We start from the raw sequence: 15,844 nt of genomic DNA, 5'->3' as shown, positions 1-15,844 counted from the left end.
GAGTTTCCGAATATATTCGGTTGTCTCATCATGGTTCTTTTTCTTATTGTAGACGGTTTTACATGTGTCACAAGAAAAGTTGGAAACCATTGGAACAATGTTCGACATTATGATTTCAGGGTTTAAACTATGTTTATGTCCGAGGAAACTCTGGAGTCACGATATACTGCGTACTATTTATTCCGTTCAGATAAACTATGGTCAATACTGTTTTAAGGTAGAGATTCCCGAACTTTTACAACTCGAAAAATCTCCTTACCGATGTTATTTATACCTTGAAAATTTTGTAATTTAGAGAAAACCGAAACCAACCCTCTTAACCGCTAACAAGCGGAATCACGACTACACCACAACTTATCAAAGCGTAAAGATATTTTAATGTATGAGAAAAATGCGTAGTAATGACTCCGTTCAAATTATGTAACGTAGTCATTACTACATTCATCAGCGATGGCAGAGAGACTTACAACGAATTCGAGTCAAGGCTGAGAGAGAGAGGGGGGGGGGAGAGAGAGAGAGACTCAAATCTCGAATCCTTCGTAGATATGGTGATAGCAGAATCTTCAGATTCAGAAGAGCCTCAGAGAGAACTTGTTCTCGTTTTCTAGAGACTACAAAATTCTCAGGGTGTAAATAGTATTGGTAAAGAGATCGTCCGAGTTGTCAAAGTTTGGAGACCTCCACCTTAAAATAGTATCGACCTTAGTATATCTGAAATTACACAATTCTCGGGGTAAACATAACATCGATAAAGATAGAGTGGTCTACCATGGACTCACCCATTCCTTCCCTCCCACATCCAGGGACAACAATAGCAAATTGGAATGAGGAATGGGACCTCCCCTCAACTTCTTTCAGAAAAGCCTGGCGGTTATTCGAGGAGACCTACAGGTTCCTCTGAGAAGGGGTGCAGGTAGGGTGCTGTACAAGCTCTGAGGAGTTCGCTTCCAGCCTGGTCCAGCACAGCAGCGGGGCCCACATTACTAAGCTGTAGGTTTCTGTAATGCACTCAGGTTCGGTTACTCGACAAGGTTGTAAATTGTTCAACTTACGATGCATCAAAGAGGAATGTTTGTACCGTTTCCCCTGACCCAAGTCCCAAGTCGGGCTTGCAGAAGAGTAATTGTACCTAAAGGTGTTAATTTGAAAATGAAAATTTGAAATCTATACACCGATGCTCGACGTCCGAGGTTCTGAAACAATTCCTCTGCGAGGCATCAACGAGCACCGCCGAACTGAGGTTCGATAACTTAGACTGGTCTTTGAATTTATTTATTTATTTTTTTCACCACCAGGCAGGGGGTTGGATCACTCAATACCACCAAGCTCAAGTTAGATTACTCGACACCACCGCACTTAGATTATTTTACATTTTAATAGCTCGAAGATCGAAATTGGTTGCTCGAAGATAGAAATCAGTAGCTTGAAGATCGAAATCGGTAACTCGAAGATCGAAATCGGTAGCTTGAAGAACCATACATCGACGTTCAATAGTTAGATCCAAATCGATGAATCGAAATCGATGTATGGAAGATCGATAGTCAGGTCTCTGCACACAACGTGACTTGGGTTAGGTCGAAAATAAAAAATCCTGTAAAAAATCTTGTAAAAATATGGTAAAAAAACCCGGGGTAGGTCACTCAACATCACCTGACTAGGGTTAGGTTAGGTCAGGTCATTCGGTACCACCTGACTTGGGTTAGGTTAGGTCACCCGTCACCACCTGACTTGGGTTAGGTCGAAAATAAGAATCCTTTAAAAATCTAGAAAAAAATCCAGTAAAAATTGCACTCCAATTCCCATTTCCACCCTACTTGCTTCATCAAGCCTGAAACTGCTAGTTAAATTGTGCAATAACTCCTGATAAAGAGACAGGGTGTCACTTACAACAGCTACAGATGGATCCATATGAAGAATTGGAAGGCGACTAGCATGCTTGCAGTGGTAGGTGCAATCTACTTTCTTCTCATGCTCTTGTTCTTTGCTCTGAACAAATCCCACAGGTTGAGTTGTGTGCGGGTCTAGAAATATCACATCGTTTCCTAGGAGGAAAAACCCATATTAAAATGATGAGACAGCAATGTGGAAATGAAAGAACTCATAGAAAGGATGTGTCCCATTAAGAGCGCCCAAAAGATTTGAGGGTTATGACATGATAGTCTTTTGACTTTGACGGTATATTTTTTTTTTTTTTTTTTTTTTAGTTCTTTATTATAGTTTAAAGATACATTCATACGGTTGATGATTCTTAAATTTATATTTTATCCTAATTATCTAATCTTAGTCTATATCTATAATATGGAGACCCCGGAACCGCCTGTTGGCATTACGTCGGGGTGTGGGTGAGGGGGTGGCTTTGATACATTATTGTTTATCTTATCATTGTACATTTTATTCTTATCTTCTAAAGTATTCTTAATGTAATTGTATCCTGAGTTCGAGTATTTCCTATTCTCTAACATAAGTTGTAATAAGTTATTTGCACATATTTGATGATTGATTTCCTTTTCTAATTTCTCCCTATCTTTTTCGTTTAATTTACAACCAAAAAAAGTGTGTTCAGGAGTATCTAATTCTCCGCAGGAGCACAGAGGAGAATCCGTGAGATGTCTTTTATCCAAATAGCTTCCGTATGCGCCATGTCCGGACATATACTGAGTCAGATAGAAATCAGGGTAGCCGTGAGTTCTATCCAGCCCGGCATCTAAATCATTTAGTACTGTTTTTATCCATTTGTTTCCAGTTTCTTTTTCCCAAATTTCTCGCCATTTGTCTCTAATTTCGCTTTCTACAGTTAGTTTATTCTCTCCTCTTGCTATTCTTAGTTTTAGTTCAACGCGGAGCCTGGCTGGAGGAACCTCCGATATTACATCTTGGGCAAAGTTTGATATCGAGTTATAGCCGCAGATTAAAGTCTTTTTTAAGGGTCGAATAGAAGTTTCAATTAGTTTTATAGATTTTTTCCATTGTGTAGCAGTTATCCAAATAGTTATGCCGTAAAAGAGGATTGATAAGAGGGAATGAAATATTATTTTTCTTTTATGAAAAGTGGGACCGAACGTGTTTGGTAGAATTCTACTATAATAATTGGCAGTTTTATTTAATTTTTTACAAGTCATTTCCAAGTGTTTATTAAAATTTAAATTTTTTGTGAGATAGAAGCCCAGGTATTTAAGTGTTTCTTTGGTTTCAATTTCAGTTTCATCTACTTTTATTTTGGCTTTAGAATTCTCTTTTTTACCGGCCAATATTAATGCTTCTGTTTTGCTCTCCTCGAGACTCAGATTTTTCTTTTTTAATCTCTTTTTCATTCTTTTAGTGGTGATTTCTGTTTCTGTTAAAAGAGAGGTTCTATTTTCAGATTCAAAGGCTAAGAGCGTGTTGTCTGCATAAACATTTTTCTCTGTACCGTTACTAAGTCTTAATCTGACAATTTCATCAAAGATAATTAAAAATATCAAGGGGCCAAGGATACTCCCCTGTGCTCCCCCGGAGTTCAGCTTAATTTTAAATTCGGGGAACACTAAAAATCTCTTCGATAAATATGATTTCATAATTCTAATAAGATAGGGGGGTACATTTCTTTTACATAAGGTAGTGATAAAGTCAATCCAACTAATACTATTAAACGCATTTTTAATTTACGCGCCCAATTTAAGAGCGCCCAAAAGATTTGAGGGTTATGGCATGATAGTCTTTTGACTTTGACGGTATAAACACGCATGTTAGCTGAGTTGGTTGTATGTTTAAGGTATAGTAAGCACTCGAAGTTCACTGATAAGAGAAATAACACTGGTCTGTAGAAAAGAAAAAAAATCAAAACCCTGCAGACTTTGTAATGGACTAGATGATAGACTCCTGCGTAACTTGTAGCGCTGGGTTCAAAAATGGCCTTAGTTTTTCCCTTGACCCACTATGTCTCCAATAGATCAGGCTTTTTATTAGAAAAATTGAGTAAGTGGTGCATGGTATAAAGGAACCACGGTCATTTTCCGATTCAGCAACCAAAGTCACATGGATACTAAAGTACCACATGCGGAAACAATTACTGAAAATTGTCGGACAAACTTCTATTCAGAACGATTCATATATTTTGTACAACTGTGCAGCAACAGAAGTTCACTTTCAAGTGCCAGCGAACGAGGCTACTACTTTCGTAATTCAGAATGTTACTCTTTGGTATAAAAATTACAGCATATTCAAGGAAGAAAGTGTTAACCAGTTTTACAATCAAGAAAGAATACATTTTTTAGAAATTTGCAAAATTCCACTACTTTGCGCCAGTCGGCAATGCATAAGCCTTTCACAGACACCTTACTAAAGGAGAATTCCTCACAAAATAGATGACCAAGATTCTGTATGGGCACACACGAAATTATTCTGAAATAGTTGATATCGAAAACACTGCGATGAAACTCGAACTAATTGTAAGTTCATACCTATACTAATAAAGCAGACTTCACGTTGATTGACTCACTCACTGACTCACGTATCAGCGGATTTCGTGAACAGGAGGTCGTATGACCCTGAGATTCCGCACTGGGATCCCTCTCTACCCCGAGGCGCCGGATAAGGGAGGATTTCGCGATCCGCCCGTCGGTTCGCGGGATATCGCGGTCCGCGTGGATCGATTTTTCCGTAAGGACAACGGGTGCGAGAGAGAATGCGAGCGAGATGGAGCGATTTCCGCGTTTCGCGCTGGAAGACAGCTGATAAATTTTACGTGTGTTTTTCTGGTACGCGCAACGGGTGCGAGGAAGATGGTAGGAGTTTGGCGTCCAACAAGTGCGAGGGAGATGGAACGAGTTCGGCGTCGCGCTGTTGGAAACGCCGCGCCTTAATTTTTGCGAGCTCCGACTCATGCATCCGTTGCCGGGCTACTCTCTCAGGGATGTGAAAATCTGGAAAATCTGTCTGTGCATTGGCATAGACTCTTCATTTTATGGCATTGGTCTCCTCTGCGAAAGTATGAGATATTGGCTCCGCGGATCCTTTTGTTTTCTTTCGTTTTTTTTTTGAAAAGATTAGTAAAAAATGTGCTTCACGGAACGTTTCGTTAACTGTTTTCTTTTTCTTCATTCTTTCTTTTTTTTTTTTTCAAAAATTTAACTGCTTAAGTCCGAAAGTAAACAAATTATTGGGATTTAGTCTTCACGTCGCCTGGGGTTACTTTTATCTTCTGTTTTGAAATGATTTAGGCAAATTCTCGGAAAATTTTAAGAGAAGCTGTTGTATGACTTCAAAAATAAAATAAATAAATCAAAATGGAACATAAAGATGGTGTGCAACGTTTCAATCGGAGGAGAAACGGGGTTTCCGCGCGCATTTCATCAATAGTTGACTTCGATCGTCGAAGGCGCTCTTGATACAACTATTTTACCACGGGGGATATCCCCATTGCCGCTTGCTAGTTTGAAGGCGTTCTATATTGTGATGACGGCTCGGTCACACTGCGCCTGCAGACGCGGTGCTGACAGCGGAGCAAAACTAGAACATCGCTTCAACATTCTTCACCTGATTTCTGTTTCTATCATAGTTTACCGAAACACATGAGTCACACATGCAAAATTTTAGATCATCGCTAATGCTCTTTTTTTTCTTTTTTTTTAAATTTCAAAACATTAAATCTTAGATAAGGAAACCGATGGTTACAGCCCATAGTTTTCGTGAAATTGAGATTGGATTCTTCCAATTCGTCACTTTTAACAAGCAGAAATGAAGCAAGCAACTATTTGAACTTCGGAGTGGGTATGTAGTATCATACAAAATTGAAGGAAAATCATACGTTTTCGCCCATCCCTAGTAACAGATGTTTATGAGTTTTATGCGCACATTGCGTAGTCTTAATTGAGTCAGAAATTCGCGTGTATGCCACGGTATTGATGTGAATAATGTGCAATTATAATAATCTTAGAAATTCGCAAGGAACACGACGTATTTGCCGTGATATCGTGTAATTTCTAATTTGTTTTACAAAATCCCTGGAAAAATCACGTTTTCTCAGCGATGTAGATGACAAACCCGCCATTGCTGAGAATTGAACGAAACCGCTGGTTAAATCCCGTAATTTTCGCGGCTGAAACGCACCAGCTAACATAATTAAACATTGAACTGACAAAAGTAACAAATCTTTATTATAATATCCAACTTTTGATAGGGTATTTTTGATTATTATAATTATCATATGAGCTTACTGCAGAACAGACCAAAATAGCAGCATACTACTAATCTCTTCATTTTTATCAAACCAGTGCTTCTCGCCAATTTTGAAATAGTAGATAATAATTCAGAAACACAATTAGTAATTGATCACTAATCACAGTGATTGCTGATGGTGGGGATTTCCTGTGCGTAGCACAGGTTTCCTGCTAGCATTTTATACAATTGTGAAGTGATGAAATTTGACAAGGGAATACCACTTTCATTTTTAAGTATGTTACTCTTAAGTAAGAACACTAGCAAGAAACCCTCGTAAAATTTTGGGAAAATATGATAGTGTCTCTGGTTTTCACTTGAATGAACTCCCAAGCTCAAAAAAAGCTATCAAAGTTGAGATTGTAATGAAAGGAGTTGCTTACAGTTTAATGAGAGTCCACCATAGAATAGCAAATCCCTGTGGCATGCAAGAGCTCTTTTGTGATCAGAGGTCTTAACTGAGAACTGACCTTTTCTGAACTCTAAATTAGTAAGGTTGCAAAAATCCCTGACCAACAGTTAGGACCATTCTTAAGCAGGATAGATTTAACAAGAAATCAGTCAGACTACATCAGATGCTGCCGCATTATCTATCGTACTCTGAGTTTTAAGCAAAAATCTAAGTAAAATTCCAACTTGGAATTTTTTTCATTTGTTCGAGGAAAGTTAGAGAAAGTTTCAAAGCGTTATGATATTTAAATTTCTGTTGACAAATAAAATATGGGAGGAAAGTAGGCAACGCAGAGGGAATGCAGTCAGACTGATACTGGTTAAATGATAAGTCTATGCACTTGATGTCACACTTTAAAGAGGGAGAGAAGGACCTGAGCTTCCAAGGTAAGGAGGATGGGAGCTCCAACACTGCATGACCATTTGTTTAAGAGTTTTTCAATTCTTTCATTTACCTTTTAAAAACTTCAAAACTAACTTTCAAGCTAGATTTTCTTGATAAGCTCCATCATTTTTCTTTTAAAATACAAAAGAGTGTATTTGAACACTTAATTTGTTCCTGATTTTTCTTTTGTTTTTATGCCTCAGTATTTTTATCACGAAATGCAAATCTCAGGTAGAGATGGACTTCATTTTGAAATACGGGACTACTATTTCTGGCTCGCTTGAGAAACGTCCCATGTGCCATTAGTTTCCCCTTTTCAGATACGAGGTCTGTTAGATTAGAAACCGGATTTTGGTCATAACTAACCCACAATGCGTCCAAATTAGGTTTTCTTGAGCTTTCCTGATAGCTGGAAATATACTTAAGAACGCTACGTTCACAGATTTTCTTTATTTTGATCAGTGTTTATTCTGTGTCATCTTGAATCCGAGTAAGTCAGGTGCGTTTTGCGATTTTCATCATAGGATCACTGATAGAGCAAAGATTCAACATTAAATTTTGTTTTAAACTCGGTATACCTTGTACCAAAACTTTTGGTATCTGCTGAGTAAAGTGTACCATGATCATTGTATGAGATGTTCCCACTGTTTTGAATGGGTTAAACGATTCAAAACTGGTCAGGAGTTCGTCAAAGATGAGGAGCATGGAAAGCGACCCTCAACGGCAACTGACATTTGTCACGTGGGAGAAATGCGGGCAAAAGTGCCCGAAAACGGTCGTTTCGAGCTTGTTGAACAGAGTAATATTTCTGAAGGCTCTGTACATACAATTTTGATAGAATATGTAGACACGCATCGAGTTTCAGGTACGCTTGCCCCTTTATTGTTGTCCGTTGAACGAATATCCAACCAAATGTCAATTTTCCTTTAGCTGCTTGAACGTTCTAGCAGTGATCCTACATTTTTGGATAGGATAATTTTCGGTGACAATACTTTAGTGTACGGCTACGATATGGAGACGAAACTCCAATCGTCCTTGTGGGTTGAAAAATGTGGTGCAAGACCGAAAAAAGAGACAAGTTCGGTGAAACATAAAAATCGCAAAACACCCTTGAGGTTGCCTTACTTCAAGCCACATACCAATGAAGCTAATTAGGATTTTTCAAACTTGTGAACGTAGCGTTCTTAAGTATATTTCCAGCTATCAGAAAAGCTCAAGAAAACGTAATTTGGACGCATTGTGGGCTAGTTATGACCAAAATCCGGTTTCTAATCTAACAGACCTCGTAGATGCTTTTACAGATGAGTCACAAAAAGTGGTTTCTTACTGTAAAATGAAGACCAAACTATGTAGCTGAATAGTACAGGTTTCTTTAATCATTCACTATTTTGATGAGGAGGGATCAAAAACAGTGTAAAATAATGTTTCAGAGGAATGCAGACCAGCATGGCACATGTATGCCGGAGAGGGTCCAAAAACCCCATTTTTTAGCTAGATATTCTGTGTTGATTACGAGAGGGAAATTACTTTCCATTTCCCTCTACGTTACTGTTAACCTACATGGTAATCACTAAAGCATAAGAGTCTAAACTTTGAGTGCATCAAGGTTTTTTGATCTCAAGGCTGAAGAAGGTTGGAACATTGCTCTATGAAGACTCACCTACGCAACCAATGAAATATAAGGCATGATTTGGTTTACCACCTATGACTCCTAATGACTGCCGGAAAGTGAAGCAGGTCTGGAAGGGAGAGAGACGCAGTGATTATTCTCTTGAAATATTATAACGAGTTCATTAAATAGTACGAGTTGTGAATGGATTCATTGTTGTGATTGCAAAAGATAATATCAGTGCCCTGGAGCCAAAAGGTGCCTAACCCACATTTTTGGAAAAATCGAAACACAGGCGTTTTAAAAATCTCGTGGGAAAATTTGGTAGCCCTATCTTATGCCCGTTATGAGAAACAGAGTTTTAGAAATTGCGATTTACATTGGAATCAATAGAGCTAATGCGTGATTTTCCCGTAATATCTTGAAAAGACTCAAATTGAGTTGGGTACCTTTTGACTTTAGGGTACTACTAAATTGATGAAAGATGTCTCATTCACCGAACAATTTTAGAGAGAGCCTGTCTCTCATAAAATAAAGGCAAGAAAAAGTCTGGGATATTTTCAGAAAGTCACAATTATTAATTTACGCTTAAGGCCGCCATGAGACGACCATTCAGAACTTAAAATTTGGTTCCACTCTAACACTTGACAATCATTTTAGGTAAAGAAAAGCTGGAGAATTGGTAAGTATTTAATATGTTCAATGTGATTAGTTTGCAAGGAAGCAGAAACTTCTCAAATGTGATTTACGAGTTAAATGCAAAAATGGGTGAGTTAAGAGAGGAGGTTTTGAAAATAGGAGAGCCCCAATGAAAATTTGAAAATCTGAATCCCTAACTTAAAAAACTAGATTTACCTTAAAATTGTGATCGCTTCTGTAGGAAGTAAAAAAGGGGAAAAAGCTCACCACATTGAAAAATAATGGATTAGCAAGACAGTATAGCATAGTCAATGGGTCTATTGCAAACTTTTGCTAGAGCAAAAATAAGAGTTGTTCCTTACAGGTAATGTCTCAAATATCACGATGAGCGCATCGGCAAAGTCTGAAGTGCACTTGCAACTTCACAATCTGCGTAAAAAATTTGCGTTTTTTGAGCTCAACGCTTCTAAAACGATACTACGGCACAGATGAACATATTATTAGAGGAGTCGTTCCATCTTCGGCAATATTCATCATGGCCGACGCCAATCTGCCAAAACACGTGTAACAGGACGAGATAACACCTGACCAGGATAAGACCAGATAACAATCGGCGTGTTTACGTCCATATTTTCCTCGCCCGCCTTGATTGACCTTGATCTCACCTCGAATTACGAGCGGGACTGCGGAAGCGTCCGCCATGATGAATATTGCTGACAATGGAACGACTTCTCTGACAAAATGTTCACCTGTTTTTGAAGCGGGAAGCTCAAAATAATGCAAATTTCTCATGCAGATTGTGAAGTTATGAGTGCAATCAGACTTTGCCAATCCACTCATCGTGATTTTTGAGACATTATCTATGAGAAACAACTCTTATTTTTGCTCCGGCAAAAGTTTGCAACAGTCCCATTAAAACATGGAAAGGGGAGAACTTCCTGTATTCCTCTTGGATGGGGTAATTTATTTCAAAATTTCTTGTAGTAATTTAGTGGCTTATGAGAGAAAGCTAGGGGCATACCTTTACGCCTTGTACATAGACAGGATTTATTTCTGCTATACCAAGTCTAAGAGGTATTATTAGGATGAGAGGTTTCCAACGGGTTGATGATTTCCTGTCTCCTCTATTTGTTCTTCGACCACTATTAACACATAGTCTTCCTGTAAAAAAATTGATACGTGACAAAAATAGCTATTTGTGATGAAATCAAACTGAGAAATTGTACATTGAAATAACTGACACTTATATGAGAAATATAAAGAGGGAGTTTCAAAATTCTTAACCTTTCAAATCCTATTCGTGCATTATGTCTGCTCAATCACATTTTCATCTGCTGTTTAGTTCAATGTGCAAGACTCATTAAAATTTCTGTGCATCAAGACAGAAAACTTATCTTTTCAGATGTATTTGTTTCAATGGAATTTTTTTGTCATGCGTGATTGAACTGAACAGAAATTGATGTCTCCATCTATTGATGGCACTCAGAAAGATGTCAAACGGACATTCGATTTTTTTTTGACTGGTATCAATCTTGCTTGATCTCACTAGATCCTTGTTCATGGCTAAATCAATTTAAAATCCTATTTCATGCGTCTACATGTATTTTCCAGAATATTTTTATTCCAACCTCTGTTCAAACTGTCTGTAAAGTTCATATCTGCAAACAAAATTTGAAAAATAAATACCTGCCCAAGTGACAACTTCAGAAATTAAAGTGAGATAACAACCACGTAAGGCTCAAGTGACAGCAAGAGAGATACATTATCTTCTTATGGAACCCAAAGTGACCTAGTTAGAAAGTCAAAATGGGATGAATAATGAGTGAAAGAGACTGTGCTTCCCCACAGTTAATGGCTATTTCATGATCAATATTGGTGTTACGGACCGGTAAAATTGGTGATAAAGGATGTATAGTGATGAGCTTGTCTAGTAATGTTTAATTCCTGCCAGTGATGCCAGGCGTACGGATTTATCCGTGCCGCGCGGACATTCCCTATACCGACGCGCGACGCGGACCGCGTACGGACAAAAACCTTATGGGAAAAACGCTTCCCTATCTTAAAATATCCGTACGCGTGACGTCACAGAATGACGCTCAGCCAATAGCAGCACGGAGAGCGGTAGAGCGTACGGATCTCGCACACGGAGCACCCGGGAACACTGAACACTGAACTAGAGAGTGTACAGAGTTCACAGGAATTGTCCCAGATTTTTTTGAACAATAATACCAACCAACGAGAAACGAGCTCAAAGTTGCGTATTTTGAGCTCCCATTTAAACGTGCATTGGAGGGCCACTTGAAAATATCCGTTGCGAGCACCCTTCGGAGAACGGCCACACTCGTTGAGTTGCCTCTGCCGCGTCCTGTTGCCCGCACAGAGACTATAGGACATCGCGCCGCATCGCGTGCGGACTAAGGGACGCGGCAGAGAAACTCAACAAGTGTGGCCGTTCTCCGAAGGGTGCTCGCTGCGGATATTTTCAAGTGGCCTTCCAATGCACGTTTAAATGGGAGCTCAAAAGACGCAACTTTGAGCTCGTTTCTCGTGGGTTGGTATTACTGTTCAAAAAAATCGGGGACAATTCCTGTGAACTCTGTACACTCTCTAGTTTTCAGAAATGCAGGAATTAAATATTACTGAACAAGCTTATTCTAGAATAGAATTTGCTGAACAGTAGAAAAAATGAAGGGGGGCAAAAGAAAAATGAACAAGGGGAGAATGAACATACATAATTCAAACTACAGTTAGGTAATAAAGTGAAAATGGTACTTACTGACATCATTGATAACTAAGGCATTGTCCAAAGCTACATGAAATGCTATGGAACTCCATTCATCATTCACTGACAATTTCCTAGATGCACAGATGGAAAAATATAGAATTAGTCATTAGCTAGAAGTGAACAATTTGCCACTCTTCAAGCTGGGTTTGAATTGTCATTCCAGACCATCTCACAGAAGGTGGAAAAAAAGGATGCCTACTAAAAATTCTTTCACCTTGAGAAGCATACTGCTCTCACATTAAACTCTCTTTGATAAACACACATATTCATTCAGATGATTCAAGATTTTCGTTCCTGATTGCCCATTCCCAGAGCAAGTCCGCTACAAAGGATGGGTATTGATAAGGGCCTTTTTTGGCCCCCCTAGAATCTGGAAATTGATGCGGGTTTTCTAAGTTGACTCAATATAGTTTTTGGAGATAATCATGACTAGCTGCTCCAGCTTGCTATGCTCGCTTGCGCCGCTAGCCAGGGGCTTCGCCCCCTGGACCCCCAGTCACTCGCTCTGCGAGTGAATATTGGCTCGCTAGGCAAGCCAAGTTTTGCTACTACATACAAGTAATTAAAGGACTTCCTGGAGGCAAAATGATAAATTCAAAAACAAAGAATTAGAAACTAATAATGATAATCACCTACTTCTAGAAAAAGAAACATCCTTGAAAAATAAAAAGTAGCAAAAGCTACCTGCTGAGGGGGCGCCGCCCCCCCAGACCCCCCCTTTCATATTATATATGTGAGACTTTGAGTATCATAGAAGTCGTGCGGCGACATGCCGAATGAAATGCTACAATTAAAATTATTGGATCAGATGATGAGCTGATAAAAGCCTTACCTAGTAATTTGAGAACATTTCTGACACAGTTTGGTTGCTTTAACTATCACTTTGATTTGCGAAATACAAATCGTTTTCACTTCGTAGTACGTAGTAGGTAGTTAAATTTGATTTTGACTTACTTAGTTTCTGATGGATTCAAACTCATAATATACAATTAGGTTCCAGGGAAAGAAAAATACAGATGAGCTACACTTCACATGAATATAGATTGATTAAAAATAAATAATCCGAAGAAGTGATGGAATAAATGATAATTGTTTGCTACAGTAAATACTATACCTAGGATTCCTAGGAATTTTAAATAAAATCCCACCCATCACAAAAATAACCCATATGTATATACTCGTGGTGCCTGCTCTGTGCATATTGTTTTATTGTTAGCCAATGCTATGTTGTGTAGTGTATTTTTGGAATCATGGTGATACAGTCAATAATTCAAAACTTGTCTGTGCTTTAATCTCGTGATGGAAAAAATGTACTTTACGTTCAAAATTTGAAATTTTGAATTTTAAAGTTTTCGCGGTTTTTTGGAAGAATGCAGTGGTTGGAGCTTCCTAGGCATATTACTCGATATCAGCTGATAGCAAACAAAGGTTACCAAGGAGACCGTAAACGTTTAACAACTATCGTGGCCATCGGGGCGATTATTGAAATGACATCGACTCTATGTCGCCACTTACGACAGGACATAGCCCTATCTTATCCGTGTAATATATCGCAATTCGATATTGTTTTGATTTTTAAATGGAGCAATTTATTCATAAAGTTCCGATTAGTTTTGGCGAACGGGCCCCTTAACCTACGTCACTAGGCTCATGGGAATTTTTTTAACTTGTCCTGGACGGACTTGTCTGTAGCGCCTCGTTCTTCGTTGTGTGTGTGATTTTTCGGGCTGTGAAAATATACAATCTAATAAATACAAAATAACCAAATATCTAAAAAGACAAAAGTTCAGTTAGAGTCAGTTTCAGTCTTATTGTTGCACAAACTAGTTATTTGACAAAAAAAGAAGATGATCACTAGAGCCTTCAAAATTAAAAGTATATGTCGCAGGCTAAAGGGCAAATCCGGTATTTAGGCAAATGCCTAGGCAAATAGAAAAGAAATGGTAAAAATCATTGAAATTCGTCGATTGCCTAGGCATTTGCGCAAATGCCTGAAGATTTGACCAAATGCCGAAGGCTGATTAGGCAAATAGTAAACTGTGTTTTTAATGAGGTCAACGTGACTTTGAAATTGGCAACGATGTGTGTTGAGACGTGTGCGAGGGAGACATTGTTTTGAGGAAAGGTGGCTGACTATCTTGACGGTCCTCAGGACAATGAGAGTTGGTTCATTGAACTGATAAGAAGGAATCCGAGGCAGATCATCACTGACCACTGCAGCTGATAATGCAGTAGTAAAGGATTGTTGTCCAAGTTTTGTAAGTAGTTTTCCGCGGACACCCGTGACGGAACGTGCCTCACCCTAAGTTTTTAATTATTTTAGCTTAAGTTTCGTACTTTTAGCGTGCGTCTTTTTCAGTTTTTTTGGGAACTTTTAAAACTCCCTTCTGTGTGTTACCGCGCCGATTATTTGACGTGCGTGTTGTCATATCGCGCCACCGGTTTTTAAATATTTTTACAGTGCGTTTTTTCCATTTTTTTATGGGGAACTTTTAAAACTCTCTTCTGTGTGTTACCGCGCCGATTATTTGACGTGCGTGTTGTCATATCGCGCCACCGTTTTTTAAATATTTTTTCAGTGCGTTTTTTCCATTTTTTTACGGGGAACTTTTAAAACTCCCTTCTGCTGTGTTACCGCGCTCGATTATTTTACGTGCTCGATTATTTTACGTGTTGGATTATTTTACGTGTTTGTTTCGATGGAGCCCGAAAATCTAAAAAACCGTGAAATGTTTTACAAAAAACTTGACGAGTTTTACAGAACCAAAAATTGCAAGAAACCCTGGAATGAAGACCAGTATAAGGAAACGATCCTGGAGTTGCAAAATGCGAAAACAAAGGTTAACAAAATGAAGTCTCAGCACCAGTACCACCTCCTTAGAACTTACGACCTGCTTAAAGTGGGAGAAGAATCTCATGTCATTATGAAACATGAAGAAGGGTTCGAAAAAGTAACTTTTATTGTTCCGTATGAGAAATTCTATGAAAAAAAATCGGAATTCCATACTCAAACGGGCCACGGAGGGCGCGATAAGATAGAACATGCTATTAAAAAAAAGGTACGTCATTCCTCGCCCATCCATCCAACTTTTTTTGCAATTGTGCGCTACGTGCAATGGGAAGAAGACAGTCCCTAATAAAGGTGTCGTAGTGAAGCCTATTTTGTCTACTGACTTCAACAGTCGCGGCCAAGTGGATCTTATAGATTTGCAAAGCACTCCTGATGGCAGCTACAAATGGGTTCTAAATTACCAAGATCATGAAACAAAATATCACAGTTTGAGACCGTTAACATCTAAACGCGCAGCAGAGGTGGCCGCCGAGTTGCTAAAAATCTTTCTGGACAAGGGTGCAGCACACATTCTCCACTCAGATAATGGCCGAGAATTCACAGCAGCTATCGTTTCAGAACTGGCTTCCTTATGGCCTGATTGCAAAATCGTACACGGGCGTCCCCGGCATCCCCAAAGCCAAGGTTCTGTGGAAAGATCGAACCAAGACATAGAACACATGCTGAGAGCGTGGATGGTTGACAATGACTGTAAAAAGTGGTCGGTTGGTTTGAATTTTGTTCAGTGGCAGAAAAACACTTCATTCCATAGAGTTTTAGGCCGTTCGCCATATCAAGCACTTTACGGATCTGCGCCGAAGCTAGGCCTCCACACTTCTAACATACCGGCGGGTGTTCTTTCTTCCCTTACAACTGAAGAAGAGTTAGAAGAGGTTATCAAAACCATGGCAGCCGAAAAAAGACCAAGAGAGACTGAAGAGCTAAGCGTCT

The 15,844-nt window shown here is 39.0% G+C and overlaps 1 protein-coding gene across 6 annotated transcripts in view; it reads right to left on the bottom strand.

Moving 5' to 3' along the window:
* The window catches only part of Atg4a (Autophagy-related 4a), a 70,931-nt gene that overhangs the window by 13,682 nt on the left and 41,405 nt on the right, over positions 1–15,844 (bottom strand). For all 6 annotated transcript variants that reach the window (XM_072300657.1, XM_019059706.2, XM_019059705.2 and 3 more), the window contains 4 exons: positions 12,055–12,134; positions 10,300–10,439; positions 8,691–8,769; positions 1,888–2,042 (listed from right to left, as the gene is read on the bottom strand). In XM_072300657.1, the coding sequence (XP_072156758.1) occupies positions 1,888–2,042; positions 8,691–8,769; positions 10,300–10,439; positions 12,055–12,134 (454 nt within the window). The remainder of the gene's footprint in view (positions 1–1,887; positions 2,043–8,690; positions 8,770–10,299; positions 10,440–12,054; positions 12,135–15,844) is intronic.

This window comes from Bemisia tabaci, chromosome 1, assembly GCF_918797505.1.
Source record: "Bemisia tabaci chromosome 1, PGI_BMITA_v3".
Lineage (NCBI taxonomy): Eukaryota > Metazoa > Arthropoda > Insecta > Hemiptera > Aleyrodidae > Bemisia > Bemisia tabaci.
The sequence above is the reverse complement of the archived record's forward strand: the minus strand, read 5'-3'. Positions and strand labels throughout refer to the sequence as shown.